The sequence below is a fragment of the Oncorhynchus mykiss genome, chromosome 1 (assembly GCF_057628025.1).
Source record: "Oncorhynchus mykiss isolate SJ-2025 chromosome 1, ASM5762802v1, whole genome shotgun sequence".
Classification (NCBI taxonomy): domain Eukaryota; kingdom Metazoa; phylum Chordata; class Actinopteri; order Salmoniformes; family Salmonidae; genus Oncorhynchus; species Oncorhynchus mykiss.
Window position 1 is genome coordinate 73,938,867 of NC_143022.1, and position 23,122 is coordinate 73,961,988.

The window sequence follows — 23,122 nt, forward strand, 5'->3', positions numbered from 1 at the left end:
AAGAAATTGATAATAAGATTGTGGGAGCTGTACTGTTCGATTTCAGTGCAGCCTTTGATATTGACCACAACCTGTTGTTGAAAAAACATATCCGTTATGGCTTTTCAACCTCTGCCATATTGTGGATTCAGACCTATCTATCCAATAGAAGTCAAAGGGTTTTCTTTAATGGAAGCTTCTCTAATGTCAAACATGTAAAGTGTGGTGTACCGCAGGGCAGCTCTCTAGGCCCTCTACTCTTTTCTATTTTTACTAATGACCTGGCATTAAACAAAACATGTGTGTCCATGTATGTTGATGATTCAACCATGTACGCATCAGCAACCACAGTTAATGAAATCACTGAAACCCGTAAAGAGTTGCAGTCTGTTTTGGAATGGGTGGCCAATAATAAATTGGTCCTGAACATCTTTAAAACTAAGAATTGTATTTGGTACAAATCCTTCCATAAGTTCTAGACCTCAGCTGAATCTGGTAATGAGTGGTATGGCTGTTTAACAAGTTACTTTGGCGTTACCTTAGATTGTAAACTGTCAAGGTCAAAACATATTGATTCAATGGTTGTAAAGACAGACAGAATAAAGAGATGATCTGCTTTTTTGACACCACATTCCAAAAAGCAAGTCCTGCAGGCTCTAGTTTTGTCTTATCATGATTATTGTCCAGTTGTGTGGCCGAGTGCTGCAAGGAAAGACCAAATTAAGCTGCAGCTGGCCCAGAACAGAGCGGCACATCTTGCTCTTCATTGTAATCAGAGGGTTCATATAATACTATGCATGACAGTCTCTCTCTTGGCTAAGAGTTGATGAGACTGACTGCATCACTTCTTTTATAAGAAACATTAATGTGTTGAATCCCAAATTGTTTGCATAGGCAACTTACACACAGCTCTGACACACACACACACACACACACACACACACACACACCACCAGGAGTCTTTTTACAGTCCCCAAATCCAGAAAAATGTAAGAAAGCGTACAGTATTATATAGAGCCATTATTGCATGGAACTCCGTTTCCTCTCATATTGCTCAAATAAACAACAAACCTGGTTTTAAAAAAAACGATAAAGCAACATCTCGCGGCACAACGTCTCTCCCCTATTTGACCTAGATAGTTTGTGTGTATGCATTGATATGTAGGCTACGTGTGCCTTTAATTTTTGTATATTTTTTATTCTGTCCTTGAGTTGTTCTTGTCTACTCATTTTATGTTTCATGTTTTGTGTGGACCCTAGGAAGATAGGATTTCCATTTAGCTGTTGCAGAAGCTAATTAAAATACAAAAAAGTCTTAACAGAATTACTTTGAGCCATGCACTCAGTTGAAATCATACTGTACAAAGTTCATGATCCTTTTTGACACCTTATGTTTTGTTTGCAGTTTTGTTCCAGTCTCTATACGTAAACACAAGCTACAGACAGTTCAAGGCCTGTTTTCTTCCTCATAGACACTTCCTGCTTTCCACCCCGCATCCCTATTGATTTGTGGCCTTGACATGTTGCCATTCACCACCATCACCAGACAAGAATGTGTTTTCAATCAAGCTCAACCTCCACGTTTTAGCCAAGCTTTAATAGCATTGTTTGAAAAGCCTTGAGCTTGTTCAACTAACCAAGTCAATATGTAATTAGAATTATTATAGCGCAGACTCGACTGACATTGTTAGCTTTCGAAGAAAACAGTGCAATAGTCTTAGTGCAATAACGTGAAGTGATGAGGTGGCCAGTAAATGCCATTCTCTGTACTTCAACTGAAGCATGGTTCTTTCAGTAACTTCTGGGATCCATGTGTTCCTCTTCAAAAGGAATATGTGATTTATAACTAGGATGAGAAAGGTACTGTTTCTTGAGGTAGTGTGTGTGTGTGTGTGTGTGTGTGTGTGTGTGTGTGTGTGTGTGTGTTACCTGCTGATGCAGCAGAAGGCCACAAGACGGAACAGGTCTGCGAAGCCGAGGCCCGATCCCTCCAAGGAGAATGCTGTGAAGGGATACATTTATATTTAAGGAACTTCAAAATCAGGAGCAAAGCTGTACTTTGCATAATCAGAACAAAAGCATGGCAATATTCCTAGATGGGAGAAGGGCGTTGGTGTGACGTTTTCACTTGGGAACTACTATGTCATACTATATACACACACACACACACCACTAGCAGTATCATGAGAGTAGCTAACTGTTGCTCACATATTTGCAGAAGGGTAAGTCTGTTTTCTTAGCGTGCTGGCATGGCTGAGTGGGTGTGCCTACACCTAGTAGGCATTTGGTGCATTTACAAGCTGCAACAGGCCATCACACTTACCGGGCTACATCGCATTAGTAAAGAAAGGCAAAAATACCCGGTGAGACATTTTCTGGGATAACACACCCAACAAATAGCCTAATAAGATTTTTCTATTCACTTCAAGAACATCAACAAGATGTGGCTATGTTAAGCCTTGTTAAAGGTTACCTTTTGTGTGACTCTTAACTACATAACACATAACTACTTTCACTAGGTAAGAATCAGGAAATAGGTTTTTGGGAAACTCCAAACGCTCTCGGCATTGACCTCGGAGCAGGGAAAATGAAGTGAAAGGGGATACCTAGTCAGTTGGATGCATTCAACTGAAATGTCTTCCACATGTAAGTTAGAAAGAGAAGAGAATATTGAGGCCCAGGATGACGTCACATTTTGTACTAGACAGCGGTAAACTGTAACAGCAACACAGCAAACCCAAGGGGAAATGCACAGAGAGCAAAAGGAATACATTAGAATAGAATATTCAAATGATCAGAGGGAAATTGTTCTTTCTTTTTTAATAAGCTTATAATAACCACATGTATTTCCGGGATACATTTGAATGATAAAGATGGGAATGAATAGGCAGGTGGGAATGAATAGGCAGGTGGGAATGAATAGGCAGGTGGGAATGAATAGGCAGGTGGGAATGAATAGGCAGGTGGGAATGAATAGGCAGGTGCTTACTGTATTGACTCTCCTTCACAGGGAAGTCTTTGACGGGTGTCTCAGAGTCCTGATGCATACGCAGAGAGATCACCTTCCTCTGCAGGGTAGTCGACTTCCTCACCAGAAACGTCTGCAGACAGGGTAAAAAAGCAACTTGAGAAACACAGACAACAATAAAAACATTGAAATGGAGAATATCTGATACTTTGAAAGTATATGTCTCCATTAGTCCTCCATTGTGTGAGATTGTCAAGGTGTCTTTGCATGAATAGGAGTTTAATGGTAGGGTCAAGTAACTGATGCACCTAAAACTGGTTTCTGTATTCCTCCTATTACCTAAACGGAAATGGCTGTCAAATAAATGGCTCTGCTCTTTAAATGGAATGAAACAGCGAGATGTTTTATGTTGGGTTGACCATCTATGCGAGATGTTTTATGTTGTGTTGACCATCTATGCGAGATGTTTTATGTTGACTATCTATGCAGCTTTAAAAAAGAGATGGAAATCACAGTGTGACCTCTATGGCTAAATAAAGGATCAACATTTCAAAAAAAACAAGTGATCAAAATGTAATGGTTGAGTGGTGAGATACATCTCATCTAAATACACAGTAGTTTAGAATTGTATCATTGATTATCTTGTAAAACAGTGTAAGCTTTATGCATGGAAACTCCATGTAAAACTTGACTATATATATATAAGAATGACTGAGTGTATCTGGTCTCACCCCGGTGGGCTGCGGTTCCAGTATGCTTGTGGAGTCTGCATGGTTAAGTCCCAGCTGCAGCCACACAACGTGCGTCTGCACCAGCCTGTCCAGCACACTCATCCTTCTACGCAACGAGTCGTAGCCTGAATCTCTAGCTCCAGCCAGCCGTGCCCCCACACCAACACAGGGAGGAGCCTGTAGGAACAGACCTCCCACTTCCCCATCCAGCCTGAGAGAGGGAGAGAGATGGGGAGAGGAAGAGATACCATTAGAAATATACCTTTCAAATCCTATATGTTTCCTGATAGTAATACCCACACGTACACAGAAAAGCAAGCGTGCACAAGTGCACATACACAGATACACATAGACTAATAATAAAAACTGGAATGTAATACATTAGCATGGGAGTCAATTAGTAATATTGAGGTGAATCATAGTTATAAATGGATTTCAATACTGAGAAAAGCATAATGGCCCAGCAGGAACAGTACTTCAGTGGAGAAGGACAAATGTACCCGACAACATCTAAAAATGAAATGACGCAAAGCAAGCACACTTACTGAGGCCCGTATCCCTCACCACTCATACTTCTTCATAAATGGGTGCTGGGTACGCAGACCCACGAGCCACTGCGGCCCCTCATTAGGAGTTTTGTTTTTTGGGGGGGCCCGAACCCCCATCAGAGTTGCCCATCCCTGATCTAAGTGATTGATAGTTGGTATTCAGCAGTCATAAAAGCCTTATTTACTTTGAAGAACGACTAAATAGTGACTTTGTCAGACAGCGTAGGCAGCAGCTCTATAGAGATGAGTTGGATAAAATAATAAAGTCATCAAATAAAACAAATGTAATTTACACAAATATGAATAAATGATTAATAAGTGATAAGCAGTAATGGGCAGGCACTACCATCATGGGACTTTTATTAGTTATTTTATTCTGTGTTGTTACAGCATTCAACCCACACAATAAGTTGGTAGAGTATGGCACTTGCAACACCAGGGTTGTGGGTTCAATTCCTACAGGTGACCAGTACGAAAATGTATGCACTCACAAATGTAAATCGAACCGACCTCAAATCACTAATCGCTCAGCACTAATATTTAGCAATCGACAAAATGTAGCCAATACTGGGTATATTTGATTATAATCTACATGTCATTATTATGTACCTAATGTCAGGTAACCTGTAACCCATTTTTGTAACCCATAATCTAATTTACACAAATATGCCTGGTGTTCACTTTGAAAATCCTATACTCTTATACTCTTTCCACTGTCAGATCCCTCTGACTTCCTGTCAACACAATGACTCCACTACGTGAATGACCAGAGCACACTATCCACACCTGCTGGTGGACACCGGGAATTACAGTGGAACTAAAATCAACGTTACTCAAACTGGCACTCATCATCATCATCATCATCATCGTTATCATCATCATCATCATCAAGCATCCAGTAACAATGAATTTAACCACTGTTGTTATGACATTTGAACAAGCAACAGAGGTCTGAAAGGATATTCTACTCCTTCCTTAATGAAACAATCCCCGTTTGAATGTCTTCCACTGTTTCCTCTCCCTCTAACATGCACAGCTAACGTTAGTTCTACATCAGCCCATGAAGGAGGCTGAAGCAAGCCTTCTCATCATACTGGTACTAGAGTAAACGGATGTACAGAAAGAACAATTTTGTTAGTCAGTTTGCCGGTCTGTTTTAAACACACACACTTACCCCTGTAGTATGACAGGCTCTGGGTCCCTCTCTGCTGGCTCAGCCTTCTGCACCACCTCCCTCTTCAGAGTCCCGATCTCCCAGGCAAATGAGTCGATCAGCTACAGTACAGAAAGACGGGAGAATGATCAGTGATGAGGGATAAAGGAAGAGTGATAGAAGCAACCAAGTTGAGAAAGAAATGAAACCGAGTGAGAGTGTGTGTGTACATTTCTTGTATTTGCGTGAGACTACTTTTCACTCATTCCTGCAGACTCAGGAGCAGGGAAAATGTTAGTCACCTCCCAGTGTGTGTCCACCCTCACTTCAGAAGAGCCACTTCCCCTTTACTGACTGGCCAAGACGACAAGGAAAGAGAAAAATACCCATTTCTAGACAAAACAAACCAGAAGAGACGCCAAACTCACATAACATCCTCTAGCCTAAAACATCTCACACTGATACTGAAGTTTACAAGATAAATAAATCCAGCCATGCAAAACAAATAGTCCAATTTTGAATTTTTCCACAGACCAGTCATATCCAGTATAGGTCACTGTTTCAAACACATGAACACAAAATTAACTGAGTTCACACACACACACACAACTGTGAAATCTGACTGGACTCATACACGCACCCAGACCCCATCCTCAGAGTCTATGCTTCTACAGCCATTCCTTGCTCCTTGTTAGTCTAACCATAAATGAACACCAGTCAGCAAACCGCGCATGCACGCACGCACGCACTGCCTGCTACTCTCCCACTACAGCTCACTGCCAAGACACACAGCCGGAGAAGAGCAAACGGAAGCTTTAACACATGCTTAATCCTAGAATCCAATAGATTTAGACAATACAACCTTCCCTAAATAACCACATTAACCATGCTTAAACGACATCAGCTTCTATAGTGAATTACTTACATTAGCAATAGTTCACAATATCTAGTGTAAATCTCCGCTTATCTTGAAAGTGAGTTAGGTAAAATAAGCAATGGTCTAGCATCATTACCACCGAACAAAGACCCCAGCTTGACTACCGTGACCTCTGGGTGTTTTCATTTCATATGAGGCAACAAATGTCTTCCTGAAAATCAGGAAGATTGCTCAATTACATATATGGTTGATTCTAAAGAAGTGGTGTAAATGTCCTTGCCTGTGAAGCCCTTTTTGTGCAAAGCAATGATGATGGCATGTGTTTCCTTGCAGGTAACCATGGTTGACAGAGGAAAAACAATGATTCGAAGCACCACCTTCCTTTTGAAGCTTCCAGTCTGTTATTAGAACTCAATCAGCATGACAGAGTGATCTCCAGCCTGATTCTCGTCAACACTCACACCTGTGTTAACGAGAGAATCACTGACATGATGTCAGCTGAGCCTTTTGTGGCAGGACTGAAATGCAGTGGAAATGTTTTTTGGGGGATTCAGTTCATTTGCATGGCAAACTTTGCAAACTTTGCAATTAATTGCAATTCATCTGATCACTCTTCATAACATTCTGGAGTGTACAAACTGAGGCAGCAGACTTTGTGAAAATTTATATTTGTGTCATTCTCAAAACTTTTGGCCACAACTGTACATCTGTCCAAATGAAAGATAACCAGCCATATGTTAGCTATGGGGATTCTTTAAAGTCCAAAATAAGTAAACATTTGTAAACTAAAATGGTCACAAGCAAAGCAATTGACACCACAGAGAGGCAGTGCCATTGAGGCCATCTCCATTTTAAAGTTGCATGTGCCATGCTCTACCAACTGAGCAACAAAGGACCACCATCTGGATAGTGGACAAGTGCATACTTCAGGAAAAAGTATAGAGATGCGTAGGCAGCATGGGGGCTCCAACCGTCTAAGAGCCCAAACATTTACATCTATTTAGCCAAAGCACAAACATCTATAATGTGCTATACTGTATTGTACCCTACTGTGATCTACTATACCTTACTCCACTGGACTGTGCCCTACTCTACTGTGCTCTACTGTACCCTATTCTACTGAACTGTGCTTTACTGTATTCTACTATGCTGTGCTCTACTATAGTGTACCCTACTCTACTGTACTTAAGTGTCTTACAATTAAAGGGCCCATTGACTCTTGATCTAGTGGTCTTGAGACAACTCAAGACCACAAATTCGGTCTTTAATTTGTCATGGTCTCAACTCACTGGGTCTGGGTCTTTCTTGGGACCAATTTGAAGAAGGAAATGCTCTCTGATCATTGGCTGAACACTCCCAACCTATAGGAATCCCAACCAAGTTGACTACATTTAAAATGGTGGAAGCCCTCAACGGCAATGTCCATACTAAATTAAGTAATATCCTCCTTTTATCTCTAGGATTGACACACAACACAAAAACACCTGCTTTTTTACCAAAATAAAGATTGGTAAAATGATAATTCATAATATGCATAAGTAATTAAAATCAATCAACACTGTACGAATCTGAAACATCAACATTGAACATTTTACAGAGAACAATAGAGATGATATTGCACTAAATTCAATTGAAAGGTTTGGAAAATCAGGTTAAATCTTGTTTTTACTATTTTGTTAATTTGGTATGCAACTTTTTCCATTATGTTTCTGCACTGACAAATTTAGTGGAGTGGAAAGGAATTCAGGTAAATATTTCAAATATGCAATACCAACAAAGTGTGTGAGTAGTGTGTGTGTGTATATATATATATATATATATATATATATATATATATATATATATATATATATATATATATATATATATATATATATATATACATATATACATACATACACACACACACATACAGTGGGGCAAAAAAGTATTTAGTCAGCCACCAATTGTGCAAGTTCTCCCACTTAAAAAGAAGAGGCCTGTAATTTTCATCATAGGTAGGTACACTTCAACTATGACAGACAAGCCTGTTTATGACTTCAAGCCTATCAACTCCAGAGATTAGGCTGGTGTAACCAATGTGAAATGGCTAGCTAGTTAGCAGGGTCCGCGCTAATAGCATTTCAAATGTCACTCGCTCTGAGACTTGGAGTAGTTGTTCCCCTTGCTCTGCATGGGTAACGCTGCTTCGAGGGTGGCTGTTGTCGATGTGTTCCTGGTTCGAGCCCAGGTAGCGGCGAAGAGAGGGATGTTATACTGTTACACTGGCAATACTAAAGTTCCTATAAGAACATCCAATAGTCAAAAGGTATATGAAATACAAACGGTATAGAGAGAAATAGTCCTATAATAACTACAACCTAAAACTTCTTACCTGGGAATATTGAAGACTCGTGTTAAAAAGGAACCACCAGCTTTCATATGTTCTCATGTTCTGAGCAAGGAACTTAAACGTTAGCTTTCTTACATGGCACATATTGCACATTGACTTTATTCTCCAACACTTTGTTTTTGCATTATTTAAACTAAATTGAACATGTTTCATTATTTATTTGAGGCTTTTTTGGTCCTCCAATAATCGGTATCTGCATTGAAAAATCATAAATTGGTTGACCTCTAATCGAGTGCCAGGACAATTGCATCGGGGCAGGAGCAACATCACTACGTCTACTACCTACCAGACATATATTTGACAGGCAACAGCCCAAGCCGGTGAACAGGCAAAACTAAAGATAAAATGTAACACTGCAATGCCAAAAGAGGAGATTTTTGTTTATACCAAATTCATGCACATGTTTCTCAACCCATTAAAATAATGGAATACAAATCAACCCGATATATGGAAGCATGGTGTCCTGCACAAATGTTATTGGTAACATCGCGGACACTATCCTGTAAGAGGGTTAGTGCTATCTGGGATCCTTGACGTCCCTACCCTAAACCTAAAAGCAACTTTTTTATTGGCTAGATTCTAGAGCAAATCAATTGATTAGTTATTGTGAGAGGAAACTAAAAATGTATTTCATTATTGTCACCATCATAATCTGTTAGCCAAATGCAGTAATGGATAACAGTTCAGTTTTCTGTTATACTTTTGAATACAATCAATGTTATGTTTTGTATGTTACATATGTTTATCCAAAACAAATCACCTATGTAAATATGTTTGCAGTTGCACTTTTGAATATCATTATAAAAAGTTGTTTTTATTCTAATGTCTTTCCCACTCTCTAGTGATGTTTCGACACAATCAAGGTAACAACGGATGGATGACCATTGAGAATGATAGGAATGTCACTTGCATTTTTTTTTTTAAAACAACACATTTTGTCTGGTGCTTCATATTTTTTCAAGATCGGAACATCAGTGCTACCAATGGAAAAATACATTTAGAGCCCTGCATACGTGGCGCTAACAGATGTTTGGACATCTATGAACACGTTATCATATCATTTGCAATGAGCCATCACATTGCTGAGAAGTGGGACTGACCACCGAGAACATGGAGGAGGCACACAGCAAAGAACCTAAAAACAGCATCTAAAAACAGCAGTGTGTGGGGGACAGCAGTAAGGTAAGCTCCGTCTGGTAGCCATGACTGTGATAAATGGAACTGCACTGCAACCTCACGGTCATAACCAGGACCATATCTGCATTGTGAATTCACTTCATTTAATTTTATGATTTAAAAAAATAATTTAAAACGTTAAGAACAATTTTAATTTGTTACATCCCTACCTAGGGCTGAAGCGGTCATGCCATTTTGTCAGCCGGTGATTGTCAAGCAAATAACTGCCGGTCTCAAGGTAATTGACCGGTAATAAACAAACATTTAGCATCTCCTGGCTTCCACGCATAGCCAACAAGCTACTGATGCAGACCTATGGAACATCTACATTTTAAAACGTCTATTAAATCCAAGTAATATAGCCTACACAATAAATCCATTATTTATTTTAGACATGTTTAAAGAAACATGACATGAAGAAAATGTAGTTCATTTCAGAAGAACAGAATAGCACTCTCTGATTTGATCTCATATGGCTGTGAGCTACACTACTTAATTTAGCAGACAAGATTTTCTTAGAATTTGGTTGCATTATTTTATAGTATGAAGAATAAGATTAAACAGCTGAATGAAATAGAAATTATACTTTCTCCAAACGATTTGAGGGAGTGAACACATGCAGCTATTCTGTGTTAAGCGGCTAACAAAGAAACCGGTCCTCCTATATGCTTTATTTACAGTTATTTATGTAACTTTAGTTGTGATACAAATGTTGGGCAATATGTTCTGATCTTTAATACATTCTAAGGCTGCATGATGCAACTAACAATCATTTGGAAAAAGTTGCATGAAAGGCTGTACACACTTCATCAGTCTCTTATTCATAATTTGACAAGCACTTGATAATGCCTCAAATGTCCCAGCTGCACCCCGTGTGTGGCTGTAAAGCTTCATAAAAAAAACAATGCATTTTGCGGCCAGTGGGTGTCGTGCCCTTGGGCTGAATATAATAATTATAATTCCCTTCTCCTGGCTGTGTGTCGAAGCACTTCTAAACCACATGGGTCTTTCTCACAGGCTACAAGTGAAGACCGACACATCGGGAAGCAACAGGGCGAGGCGCATATTGAAGATATTGGAAGAATTGTCCACATTTACTTTTTGTCAGCCGACAAGATGAGTAGACCTAACGAACAGCAAACGCAAAAGCCTGTCAATCTACTATCCCCTTGGTACAAAGGTTGATCTTCTGTGCCAGAAATAAATATTCCAAACATAGTCTGCGACAGTTGGATGCGATAGATACCAAATTAATACAACAACTAGCGTCAAAAAACCTGTTTTAAGCAACAAGTCTGATGCAAAGATGAGAACATTTAGCTTAAAATTTTGATAAACTATTATGCTATTTCTTCACATTATAAGCGCAGCAATGCATACACGGAAGTAGGCTACGATTGCGAATGTTTCATTAGCAGGAAAACACCACGCTCCAAAGTCACCAGAAATGCGATTATGCACGTAATGCCTTTTATTATAAAGGAGTATTTTTATGGTAAAATATCTTCCCCAAAACTGAAACTCGATGCATATGTATGCCAGTTAGGCTCTACACTCGTTGTAAAGTGGATTCATGCGTTTCATTTTAAGAGGTTATTTAGCCACTTTAGTTGTGATACAAACCTTATCATGAGGCGTGCTACATGAGGTGTGAGACCTATGATTTGAAAAAGTTGCAGCGTAAGGCTAGTATTTGGTCCCATATTGCTTCTACCCAATGACAACAAACGTGCAGCTTGTTGGGAGCATTTGGCTGTTTGTTTTGGGATGTTTATGGGCCATGTCTAGTGAAGGGTGTCTGGAGTAATTTTCTTTATAACAGAGCATAGACAATGTTTCTGAACACTTTCGAAATACATCCTGATGCTGCAATGATTAACTTCTTATGGCTGCAGGGGCAGTATTGAGTAGCTTGGATGAAAAGGTGCCCAGAGTAAACAGCCAGCTCCTGTCTCAGTTGCTAATATATGCATATTATTATTAGTATTGGATAGAAAACACTAAAAAGTTTCCAAAACTGTCAAAATATTGTCTGTGCGTATAACAGAACTGATATTGCAGGCGAAACCTTGAGGAAAATCAAACCAGGAAGTGGATTCTATTTTGAAAACTCCATGTTCCATAGCCTGCCTTTGCTCCATTTAAAGGGATATCAACCAGATTCCTTTTCCTATCGCATCCTCAAGGTGTCAGTCTTCAGACATAGTTTCAGGCTTTTATTTTGAAAAATGAGCCAGAAAGATAACATCGCGTCAGGTGTTCGCATGAGTTTTGCTCACGCAACAGTTTGGGCAGCCATTGCTTTCCCTCTCCTACTGAAAAATACAGTTGCAGTTGATATATTATCAATTATATATTTTAAAAACAACCTGAGGATTGATTATAAAAAACGTTTGACATGTTTCTGTGGACATTACGGATACTATTTGGAATTTGTCTGCGTTGTCGTGACCGCTCTTTCCTGTGGATTTCTGAACATAACGCGCCAAACAAACGAGGTATTTTGGATATAAAAATAATCTTTATGGAATAAAAGGAACATTTATTGTGTAACTGGGAGTCTTGTGAGTGAAAACATCCGAAGATCAAAGGTAAACGATTAATTTGATTGCTTTTCTGATTTGTGACCTACTTGATGCTAGGTGTACATAATGTTTTGTCGAGTGATCGATAAACTTACAAATGCTTGGATTGCTTTCGCTGTAAAGCATATTTTCAAATTCTGACACGACAGGTGGATTAACAAAAGGCTAAGCTGTGTTTTGCTATATTGCACTTGTGATTTCACGAATATAAATATTTTTAGTAATATTATTTGAATGTGGCGCTATGCAATTCAGCGGTTGTTGATGACAATTATCCCGTTAACTTCTTATGGCTGCCATCCCGTTAAGACAATTAATAAAGTTACATAGGCTACAACAACAGATGCTAACCATTACCAGGGAAGGTTAGCATCTTTTGGGGTATCACGTTGTCATTATACAGGATTTTTCATAATCATGGCAGCATCCAAGTGAATGTATGTGTTCAAACTAGGACTGTCAAAGTTAAAATAAAAAAGCAGTGTGTTACATTTTTAATGCTGTAAATATTTTTGACTACATTAAATCGCATCTCTATTTCTTCACCGCACTGACCTTAACACATACGTTACTGCACGGACCCTATACCACACACTGCACTCGATGACAACTGCTGTTATGTAGCACCTTACGTCTTAAAAATCCACTATGTGCGCAGCTGAGCAACACTTTTTAAAGGAGAACTTAAGAGTTCAATCATAAACACATTCCCAGGCGTTTCATTAAAGAACAGCAAAAATATAATTTGTACAGAAGTAGCTAGCTAGTTAAGCTAACATTAGCTATCTAGCTAAACAAAATATAGTTTACTATGCCATGGCTGAATGCCTCTTAATATAGCTCTAATTTCCCACAATGGTTCCCCCCATCCATAACATTCTAAGAAAGTTGAAGCTCATTTACAGCATTTCTAAACAATTTACAAACTCTAAAATGCTATTTGGAGATCTCAAAAACAAGCAAAAATTACCCCAGCCATTATTACATTGGCTGGCGTGAATGAAGAAGCTACAGCAATCAATCTACAAACACATTGCCTATTAGCGGCAACATGAATTCACATTAACTCATCACCGGATTAAAAACTATAATTTAATACGTACATAAAAGTTAGCAGAAAAGGTATATTATTAACAGATGGTAAACAAATACATTTGCTTGAAATATTTATTTTTCAGATTTCCTGCTAATTTCCTGCAATTCTACACATTTTGTCTGGGGTGGGGAGCCATTTTTGCAGTTTTAAAAGCTAATTTCCTGCAATTCTACACAGAGTGCCATGACTTATGCCATCCGAGTAAACGCTCATGAATTACGGACCGGCCTCGCAGGGTTAGTTAGGACCCCCGGGAACATGCCCTGTTGGTAATTCACCCATGATAACTACAAGTTTAAATAGCTGGTTAGACTAACTAGACTAATTTACCAATCGAAAAATGTTTAGCTGACATTGTCTAATTGAGTGACTATCAGTGAGTGACATATAACAAGCGGAAAACTGCTGATGCACAACCAAGTTTCGAAATTGCACCTTGTGTATTCTACTAACAATCAACAATAAGTTGAGCCGCCAACAGTGTTCCTAAATAAAAAAATATATAAAGTCCCGACCTCGGGGTCCTCATATGTAGCTACGGCCGTGTGTGTGCGTGCGTGCAAGTGTTAACCTTCAAGAACATTGATAACAGGGAGTAGGCCCAAGGTGGTTGCTGAGGGGAGAAGGGCTCATAATAAATGGCTGGAATGGAGCAAATAGAATGATGTCAAACACCTGGTTGCCATGTGTTTTATGTATTTGATACCATTCCAGCCACTACCATGAGACCGTTCTCCCCAATGTTCCTCGGCCTTCATTGAACATAAGAATCTGTTCTTAACTGACTTGCCTAGTTAAATAAAGGCTAAATAAAAATTAAGGTGTCACCAACCTCCTGTGGAGTAGGCCTACTTAAATATTGGGAGCATTTTGTTTATGATACAGATTAATTTTGTTTCTGTCCCTGCAATGCACTGCTTTTTAAATTGACAAATCTTTCTTTAGGACCAAATTTGAGCAAATTAAAAAATGATTAAAATCGCGATAAACTAACAAAAATCATTTCAAATCAAATCAAATTTATTTATATAGCCCTTCGTACATCAGCTGATATCTCAAAGTGCTGTACAGAAACCCAGCCTAAAACACCAAACAGCAAGCAATGCAGGTGTAGGAGCACGGTGGCTAGGAAAAACTCCCTAGAAAGGCCAAAACCTAGGAAGAAACCTAGAGAGGAACCAGGCTATGTGGGGTGGCCAGTCCTCTTCTGGCTGTGCCGGGTGGAGATTATAACAGAACATGGTCAAGATGTTCAAATGTTCATAAATGACCAGCATGGTCGAATAATAATAAGGCAGAACAGTTGAAACTGGAGCAGCAGCACAGTCAGGTGGACTGGGGACAGCAAGGAGTCATCATGTCAGGTATTCCTGGGGCATGGTCCTAGGGCTCAGGTCCTCCGAGAGAGAGAATTTGATTAATCATGATTCATTATTTGAATTGTTTGACAGCCCTAGTGTTCAAACATCTTCTATTCTCACTTACAAAAAACGTAATACAAAATTACACCTGACATCATTCAGTTACTAATGGGCAAGACAAACTGGGCGGCAGGTAGCCTAGTGGTTAGAACGTTGGAATAGTAACCGAAAGGTTGCAAAATCAAATCCCCGAGCTGACAAGGTAAAAATCTGTCATTCAAACTGTCCACTTAGGAAGCAACACTGATTGACAATACATTTCACATGCTGTTGTGCAAATGGAATAGACAACAGATGGAAATTAAAGGAAATTAGCAAGACACCCCCAATAAAGGAGTGGTTCTGCAGGTGGGGACCACAGACCACTTCTCAGTTCCTATGCTTCCTGGCTGATGTTTTGGTCACTTTTGAATGCTGGCGTTGCTTTCACTCTAGTGGTAGCATGAGACAGAGTCTACAACCCACACAAGTTGCTCAGGTAGTGCAGCTCATCCAGGATGGCACATCAATGCGAGCGGTGGCAAGAAGGTTTGCTGTGTCTGTCAGCGTAGTGTCCAGAGCATGGAGGCGCTACCAGGAGACAGGCCAGTACATCAGGAGACGTGGAGGAGGCCATAGGAGGGCAACAACCCAGCAGCAGGACCGCTACCTCCGCCTTTGTGCAAGGAGGAGCACTGCCAGAGCCCTGCAAAATGACCTCCAGCAGGCCACAAATGTGCATGTGTCTGCTCAAACGGTCAGAAACAGACTCCATGAGGGTGGTATGAGGGCCCGACGTCCACAGGTGAGGGTTGTGCTTACAGCCCAACACCGTGCAGGACGTTTGGCAAATTCGCCACTGGTGCGTTTGCTGCCTGCAACATCCTCCAGCACGACCGGTTTGGCGGTGGGTCAGTCATGGTGTGGGGTGGCATTTCTTTGGGGGGCCGCACAGCCCTCCATGTGCTCACCAGAGGTAGCCTGACTGCCATTAGGTACCGAGATGAGATCCTCAGACCCCTTGTGAGACCATATGCTGGTGCGGTCGGCCCTGGGTTCCTCCTAATGCAAGACAATGCTAGACCTCATGTGGCTGGAGTGTTTCAGCAGTTCCTGCAAGTGGAAGGTATTGATGCTATGGACTGGCCCGCCCGTTCCCCAGACCTGAATCCAATTGAGCACATCTGGGACATCATGTCTCGCTCCATCAGACTGTCCAGGAGTTGGCGGATGCTTTAGTCCAGGTCTGTGAGGAGATCCCTCAGGAGACCATCCGCCACCTCATCAGGAGCATGCCCAGGCATTGTAGGGAGGTCATACAGACACGTGGAGGCCACACATACTACTGAGCCTCATTTTGACTTGTTTTAAGGACATTACATCAAAGTTGGATCAGCCTGTAGTGTGGTTTTCCACTTTAATTTTGAGTGTGACTCCAAATCCAGACCTCCATGGGTTGATAAATTTGATTTCCATTGATAATTTGTGTGATTGGTGTCAGCACATTCAACTATGTAATGAAAAGTATTCAATAAGAATATTTCATTCATTCAGATCTAGGATGTATTATTTTAGTGTTCCCTAGAGCTGAATTAATTAAATATTCTTATTGAATACTTTTCATTACATAGTTGATGATTATATATATATATATATTTTAAATGGACCCAATGACTCAGAACCGTGATGCAGTAATTACATCCAAGGGATATGAAACAAATACTAAACTTTAGACTAATTGAATACACTAAGTGAATTTGTCCAAAAACGTATGATTTCTACAAACAGATCTGTAGGAAAATACCCTCAAATAAAAAGTGACATTCTTTCCTATCACCTTATCATCAATTGATCTTATAACCAAAATGCTGGAGTACAGAGCCAAAATTAAAATTTTTGCTTCACTGTCCAAAGTATAGAGTATATAGCCTTTCATCTTTCCCTTGGTCTGGTAAACCACATGAACAGGAACTGATTTATGACTGGACTGATAAGACTCAGGTTGAAGTCAGACAGATTCCTGGAATTTCAGTCTGGAGTGGACCTAGTGACACTTCCCTTTTTTCCCCACTTTCCTTTTCATCCTCCTCTCTATTACATTTTAATCATTTAGCAGGACGCGCTTACCCAGAGCGACTTACAGTTAGTGCATTCATCTTAAGATAGCTAGATGAAACAACCACTTATTTCACTGTTGTCGTAAGTACAGCAATGTCAGTGACAGTACGAAAAGACAAGTGCAAGGTTTTTATTATTATTTTTTAAATATTTTTTTTTGTGGGTGGGGGGGACATATGTCTTATTTAAGATACTCTTTGAAGAGGTAGGTTTTCAGATGTTTTCGGAACATGGGCAGGGACTCTTCCATCGTAGCATCAAGGGGAGGCTGGATCCAGAACTGAGGTGCCTGGACAGAGAAGAGCCTTGACTGGGCTGAGCAGGAGCTGACTTCCCATAAGGGTGGGATGGCCAACAGTTCCAGAGGTGGCAGAATGGAGTGCTCAGGTTGGGATGTAGGGTTTGAGCATTGCCTAAATGTAGGAAGGGGTAGTTCACATTGCTGCTCCGTAGGTAAGCACCATGATCTTGCAGTGGGTTTAGACTGAAGAAGGGGCAAAGGAAAAAAGTAGTTGCATGTCATCTGCGCATAGCAATGATAGGAGAGACCATGAGAGAACATGACAGAGCCGAGTGACTTTGTGTATAGAGAAAAGAGGGATAAATCTATGAAGATGAGAACAGAGGAGAGAGTCAGCTTTGGCAGAGCGGAGATCCTCAGTCTCAGTTGACTGACCCGTCTTGAAGATTAGGGTCATGAAGATCATTGAGAGAGAACGAGATAGTTGGTCAGAGACGGCACGCTCAAGTGTTTTGGAAAGAAAAGGGATTCCGGTTTATAGTTTGAAAGAGGGATCGGGTGATGGTTTCTTTTATTTGGAAAAAAAAAAGTTTGTATTTACCCCCTTTTTCGATCTTGTTTCATCGCTGCAACTCCCCAGCGAGCTCGGGAGGAGAAGGTCGAGTCATGTGCTCTCCAAAACATGACCAGCCAAACCACGCTCACTTAACCCGGAAGCCAGCCGCACCAATGTGCCGGAGGAAACACCGCTCACCTGACGACCGAGGTCAGACTGCAAACGCCCAACCCGCCACAGGTGTAGCTAGAGCACTATGAGCCAAGTAAAGCCCACCCCGGCCAAACCCTCCCCTAACCCGCTGGGCCAATTGTGCGCTGCCCTATGGGACTCCCGATCTCGGCCGGTTGTGATACAGCCCAGGTTAACAAACAGATCAACAACCATTTTGAATCACGCCATACCTTCTCCGCTATGCAATCTGGTTTCTGAGCTGGTCATGGGTGCACCTCAGCCACGCTCAAGGTCCTAAACGATATCATAACCACCATCGATAAAAGACAGTACTGTGCAGCCGTCTTCATCAACCTGGCCAAGGCTTTCGACTGTCAATCACAGACTCAATAGCCTTGGTTTCTCAAATGACTGCCTCGCCTGGTTCACCAACTACTTCTCAGACCGAGTTCAATGTGTCAAATCGGAGGGCCTGTTGTCCGGACCTCTGGCAGTCTATGGGGGTGCCGCAAGGATACTCAGGCCAACTCTTTTCTCTGTATATATCAATGATGTTGCTCTTGCTGCTGGTGATTCTCTGATCCACCTCTACGCAGACAACACCATTCTGTATACTTCTGGCCCATACAACACTTCCTCCGTGGCCTCCAACTGCTCTTAAAACGCTAGTAAAACTAAATGCATGCTCTTCAACCGATCGCTGCCTGCTCCCGCTGGCCCGACTAGCATCACTATTCTGGACGATTCTGACTTGGTATTTGTAGTTGTCCACATATTCTTAGGTATCTGGTTAGACTGTAAACTCTCCTTCCAAACTCACATTAAGCATCTCCAATCCAAAATTAAAATTCCGCAACAAAGCCTCCTTCACTCATCCTGCCAAACATACCCTCATAAAACGGACTATCCTACCGATCCTAGACTTCGGCGAAGTCATTTAAAAAAAATAGCCTCCAACAATCTACTCAGCAAATTGGATGTAGTCTATCACAGTGCCATCCGTTTTGTCACTAAATCTCCATATACTACCCACCACTGCGACCTGTATGCTTTCGTTGGCTGGCCCTCGCTACATATCCATTGCCAAACCCACTGGCTCCAGGTCATCTATAAGTCTTTGCTAGGTAAAGCCCCACCATATCTCAGCTCACTGGTTACTTATGCGCCACCCAGCCGTAGCACACGCTCCAGCAGGTATATTTCACTGGTCGCCCCAAAGCCAACATCTTCTTTGGCCGCCTTTCCTTCAAGTTTTCTGCTGCCAATGACTGGAACGAACTGCAAAAGTCACTGAAGCTGGAGACTTATATCACTGCACCTGTACACAGCCTATCTGTAAATAGCCCACCCAACTACCTCATCTCCATATTGTTTTTTATTGTTGCTCTTTTGCACCCCAGTATCTGTACTTGCACGTCACCATCTGCACATCTATCACTCAAGTGTTAATGCCAAATTGTTATTATTTCGCCACTATGGCCTATTTATTACCTTACCTCCCTAATCTTACTACATTTGCACACACACTGTATATATATATATTTCTCTATTGTGTTATTGACTGCACGTTTGTTAATCCCATGTGTAACTGTTGTTTTTAAAATCGCAATGCTTTGCTTCATCTTGGCCAGGTCGCATTTGTAAATGAGAATGGTTCTCAACTGGCCTACCTGGTTAAATACAGGTGAACTCAAATTAAAATACAACTGGAACTATGAACCAGTCCCAGACCATTATACCTCCTACACCAAACTTTACAGTTGACACCATGTATTCGGGCAGGTAGCGTTCTCCTGGCATCCGCCAAACACAGATTTGTCCGTTGGACTGACCGATGGTGAAGCGTGATTCGTCACTCCAGAGAACGCGTTTCCACTACTCCAGAGTACAATGTTGGCAAGTTTTACACCACTCCAGCCGGCACTTGGCATTGCACATGGTGATCTTAGGCCATGGAAACCCATTTCATGAAGCTCCCGACGAAAAGTTATTGTGCAGACCTTGCTCCTGCTCGGCAGTGAGTGTTCAAATCAAGGACATACGATTTTTAAGCACTCAGTGGTCCCGTTCTGTGAGCTTGTGTGGCCTACCGCTTTGCGATGTGGCCTACCACTTTGTGGATGAGCCATTGTTGCTCCTAGACATTTCCACGTCACAATAACAGCACTTACAGTTGAGCAGCTCTAGCAGGGCAGAAATCTGACGAACTGATTTGTTAGAAAGGTGGCATCCCATGACGGTGCCACGTTGAAAGTCACTGATCTCTTCAGTAAGGCCATTCTACTGCCAATGTTTGTTTATGGAGATTGCAAGGCTGTGTGCTCAATTTTATACACCTGTCAGCAACTTGTGTGGCTGGAATAGCCGAATCCACTCATTTGAAGGGGTGTCCGCATTTGAAGGGGTGTCCGTTGGCACTGGACCAAGGTATGGTTGCGCTCTCCCTGGTGCACATCTACATTCAACACCTAGGTGCACTCTGCTGATTTCTCACATAGACACCCATCTTATATCAGGTTACAGACCAGCTAACTAGGTCTAAGACCCCTAGCGAGTGCAACAATTTTATCAGGCTAGTTATTGGTTTCGTAACAGCCGCCACACGTACCGAGCATTCAGCAGTTCAAAGCAATGATTAAAGGTGTCCCCATGCTTCTGGTCTGAAACAGTTCTTGCATATATTATGACAACATTTGGGTCTTCGGCAAGCGGTTTTTACGGCTGTTCATGCACACTGCGTTTTTTCCCTGAGGCTAGCCGAAGTCCTGTAGCCGAAGTCTACGCCCCTTCGTCTGATTTGTCAACAGTAGGGATTCTTCCATTAAGTGTTTGTCGTCATTCAACGAGACAACTGGTTTTCATGCAATTTTTTTCTCTTGATAAATACTGCACCACACACTAAGATATCCTTGGAAAAATTCATTTGATTTCTGTAGTTATTTTAGATTAATTCCGATTATTTTGAGGAAATGTATACTGGCTACGGCGTCTCGAGGGACAAGTACCTTTGCCGCTTTTTTCTCGTTTTTCAAACAAAGGTCTTTTGAGGGAGTATTCAAGGCACAGATGTTCACATCGCCTTGCAGAGTTCTGCTAGGAGCAAACCAAACCTAGCATGCAGATGCCTACTTAAGGCTAATATGTGGAAGGGCCGCACTTAGTATAGTCTGGCTAGGGCAATTCTAGTTATCTCCCCTTTATTTCTTTGTCATTTACCTCTCATCCCCTTTCCCTTCTTCCCTCCTCCCCTGCTAAAGCATCACATGTACGATAGGCTGTTACAGCAGCCTTACTGTATTTCCTATTGAACGCCACAACCACATGAAGCCTTTGATTTACTATATGAAATGAATGGCGTCAAAGAAATGAACTGGTATAAAAATAGTGGTTGTGTTCTATGGAACACAACAGTTCAAAAGAGAGTAACCTATTACTCTCCCATTCAGAGTGAAGATCTATAGTGTTTATTGGAATCAGTATATCTTCTAACCCTTTTCACAGCAATGAGGGGTGTGGTGTGGTGGTGCTGTGTGTAGGTCTATAAATGACTCTTTCTCCCCCGAGTGAGATAGCAGGGTTTACACAGTTAACAGCCATAATATATGCCTGGCTGGGGATATGGGTCCTTGAGTAGGCCTTTGACCTCCTGAAGCATTTTTAGGCTAAAGAGACTCACTAGCTAAAGTCCCAGCAAGTTCCCAGCACATAATCACCAGATTTATTGAAAGAGGAGCTTCTCACTGAGTTCACAGCTTAAATGTGGTAGATGTCATTACTACAGAGAGATTAGTCTCTGAGCTGTGGGTTTGTGACTCTATGGTAACGCGTGCTAAACTACTAACTAACTAACTAAATCACTTCAGCCTATGACATCACATTTCATATGGAGGGTATTTATAAATCTGATGCATGGACATTGAGAGGAGAAAAAGAAAGAACATGGGGACTGATTAATGTTAACAAAACTAACCCAAACTTCCTCTCAAATAAGTATCACCCGAGGCACTTGATAAAACACAACTAGAACAGGCCGTTAAGGACAGAACAAAAACAAACCACAAAGAGTTTCAGGAAGGTGCCTCCCATCTACCCCCCCTCCTAATCTTCTCCTTTGTTTATCTGCTCTCCCTCCATACCTTGAAGAAGCTCCCTTTCTTCTCCCTGAGGCTGGGTTGGATGAGTGTGCTTGTTGACATGCTATCCTCCTGTCCTTCGTCGTGCCTGTGTTTGTTTCTGTGGGGGAGGAAAATGTCATTAGCTGGGTTTGTTTCCATACAATTGACAACAGATTTTCATTCAAATCATTTCAAATCTGCATTTTCCCACCAGCGGGGTGTTTACACCAAACTGACATATTGCGGATAAACGGATGCACGTGATGACGTAGTGCATGTAAAGGTAACTTTAAAAAATACAAGTTTAAAAATAGGTTTCCATCGCAATATCAACTCTACTGGTGGTTTTTGTCTGTAAAAATGTTGCGTTAAAATAGAGTGTGCCCTATCTAGCCAACAGCTCACAGATGCAGTGCAGTTATACCCTACATGATGAGAGTATGGACAAAAGACCGAGATTATTTTTAATTGTCAAACGACAGCCAAGCATCAATCATCATGTCACCAGAATAAGACCCTCAATATTTATTGGAAAGCAGCATCAAGCTCATCACCGTGCACGTTCACCACCCAGTGAAGTTCATCTGTAGCCTAATAAACGGCACGCTTTCCCGAGTCGTAGTGGGAGAAGCACATAACATCTTATCGCATGACTCCAAGTTTACTTCGATATGATGGTTATTATATCAATATTTCTGCGATTTCTCGCACAATTTATTTTAACTACACAAAAAGATCGCACCCTAGCGTATTTTGTTTTGTCGACATTTGGAATGTTTACCGTAAATGTGCTTTTTCCATCAGGCCTGTCCTGAGATTTTAAATCCAGTTAGGCTAGTGTCCGCCCTCCAGTACAGCCCAGTACTGTCTAGTTCAGGCGTCCCCAATTAAATTCAGTTATGAGCCGATTTTTCCAGATATAGTATTTGACAAAACAGAATTATTTCAAACCTTGATTACATTGGGATAGATCACATACAGTACCTTCAGATAGTATTCACACCTCTAGACTT

At 41.2% G+C, this 23,122-nt stretch overlaps 1 protein-coding gene across 1 annotated transcript in view; it reads right to left on the minus strand.

Moving 5' to 3' along the window:
* The window catches only part of rin2a (Ras and Rab interactor 2a), a 69,779-nt gene that overhangs the window by 26,253 nt on the left and 20,404 nt on the right, over positions 1-23,122 (minus strand). The window contains exons 2-6 of the mRNA XM_021610686.3: positions 22,131-22,227; positions 5,401-5,501; positions 3,679-3,889; positions 2,969-3,080; positions 1,909-1,981 (exon numbers count right to left, since the gene is read on the minus strand). Of these exons, the coding sequence (XP_021466361.3) occupies positions 1,909-1,981; positions 2,969-3,080; positions 3,679-3,889; positions 5,401-5,501; positions 22,131-22,190 (557 nt within the window). The 5' untranslated portion in view covers positions 22,191-22,227. The remainder of the gene's footprint in view (positions 1-1,908; positions 1,982-2,968; positions 3,081-3,678; positions 3,890-5,400; positions 5,502-22,130; positions 22,228-23,122) is intronic.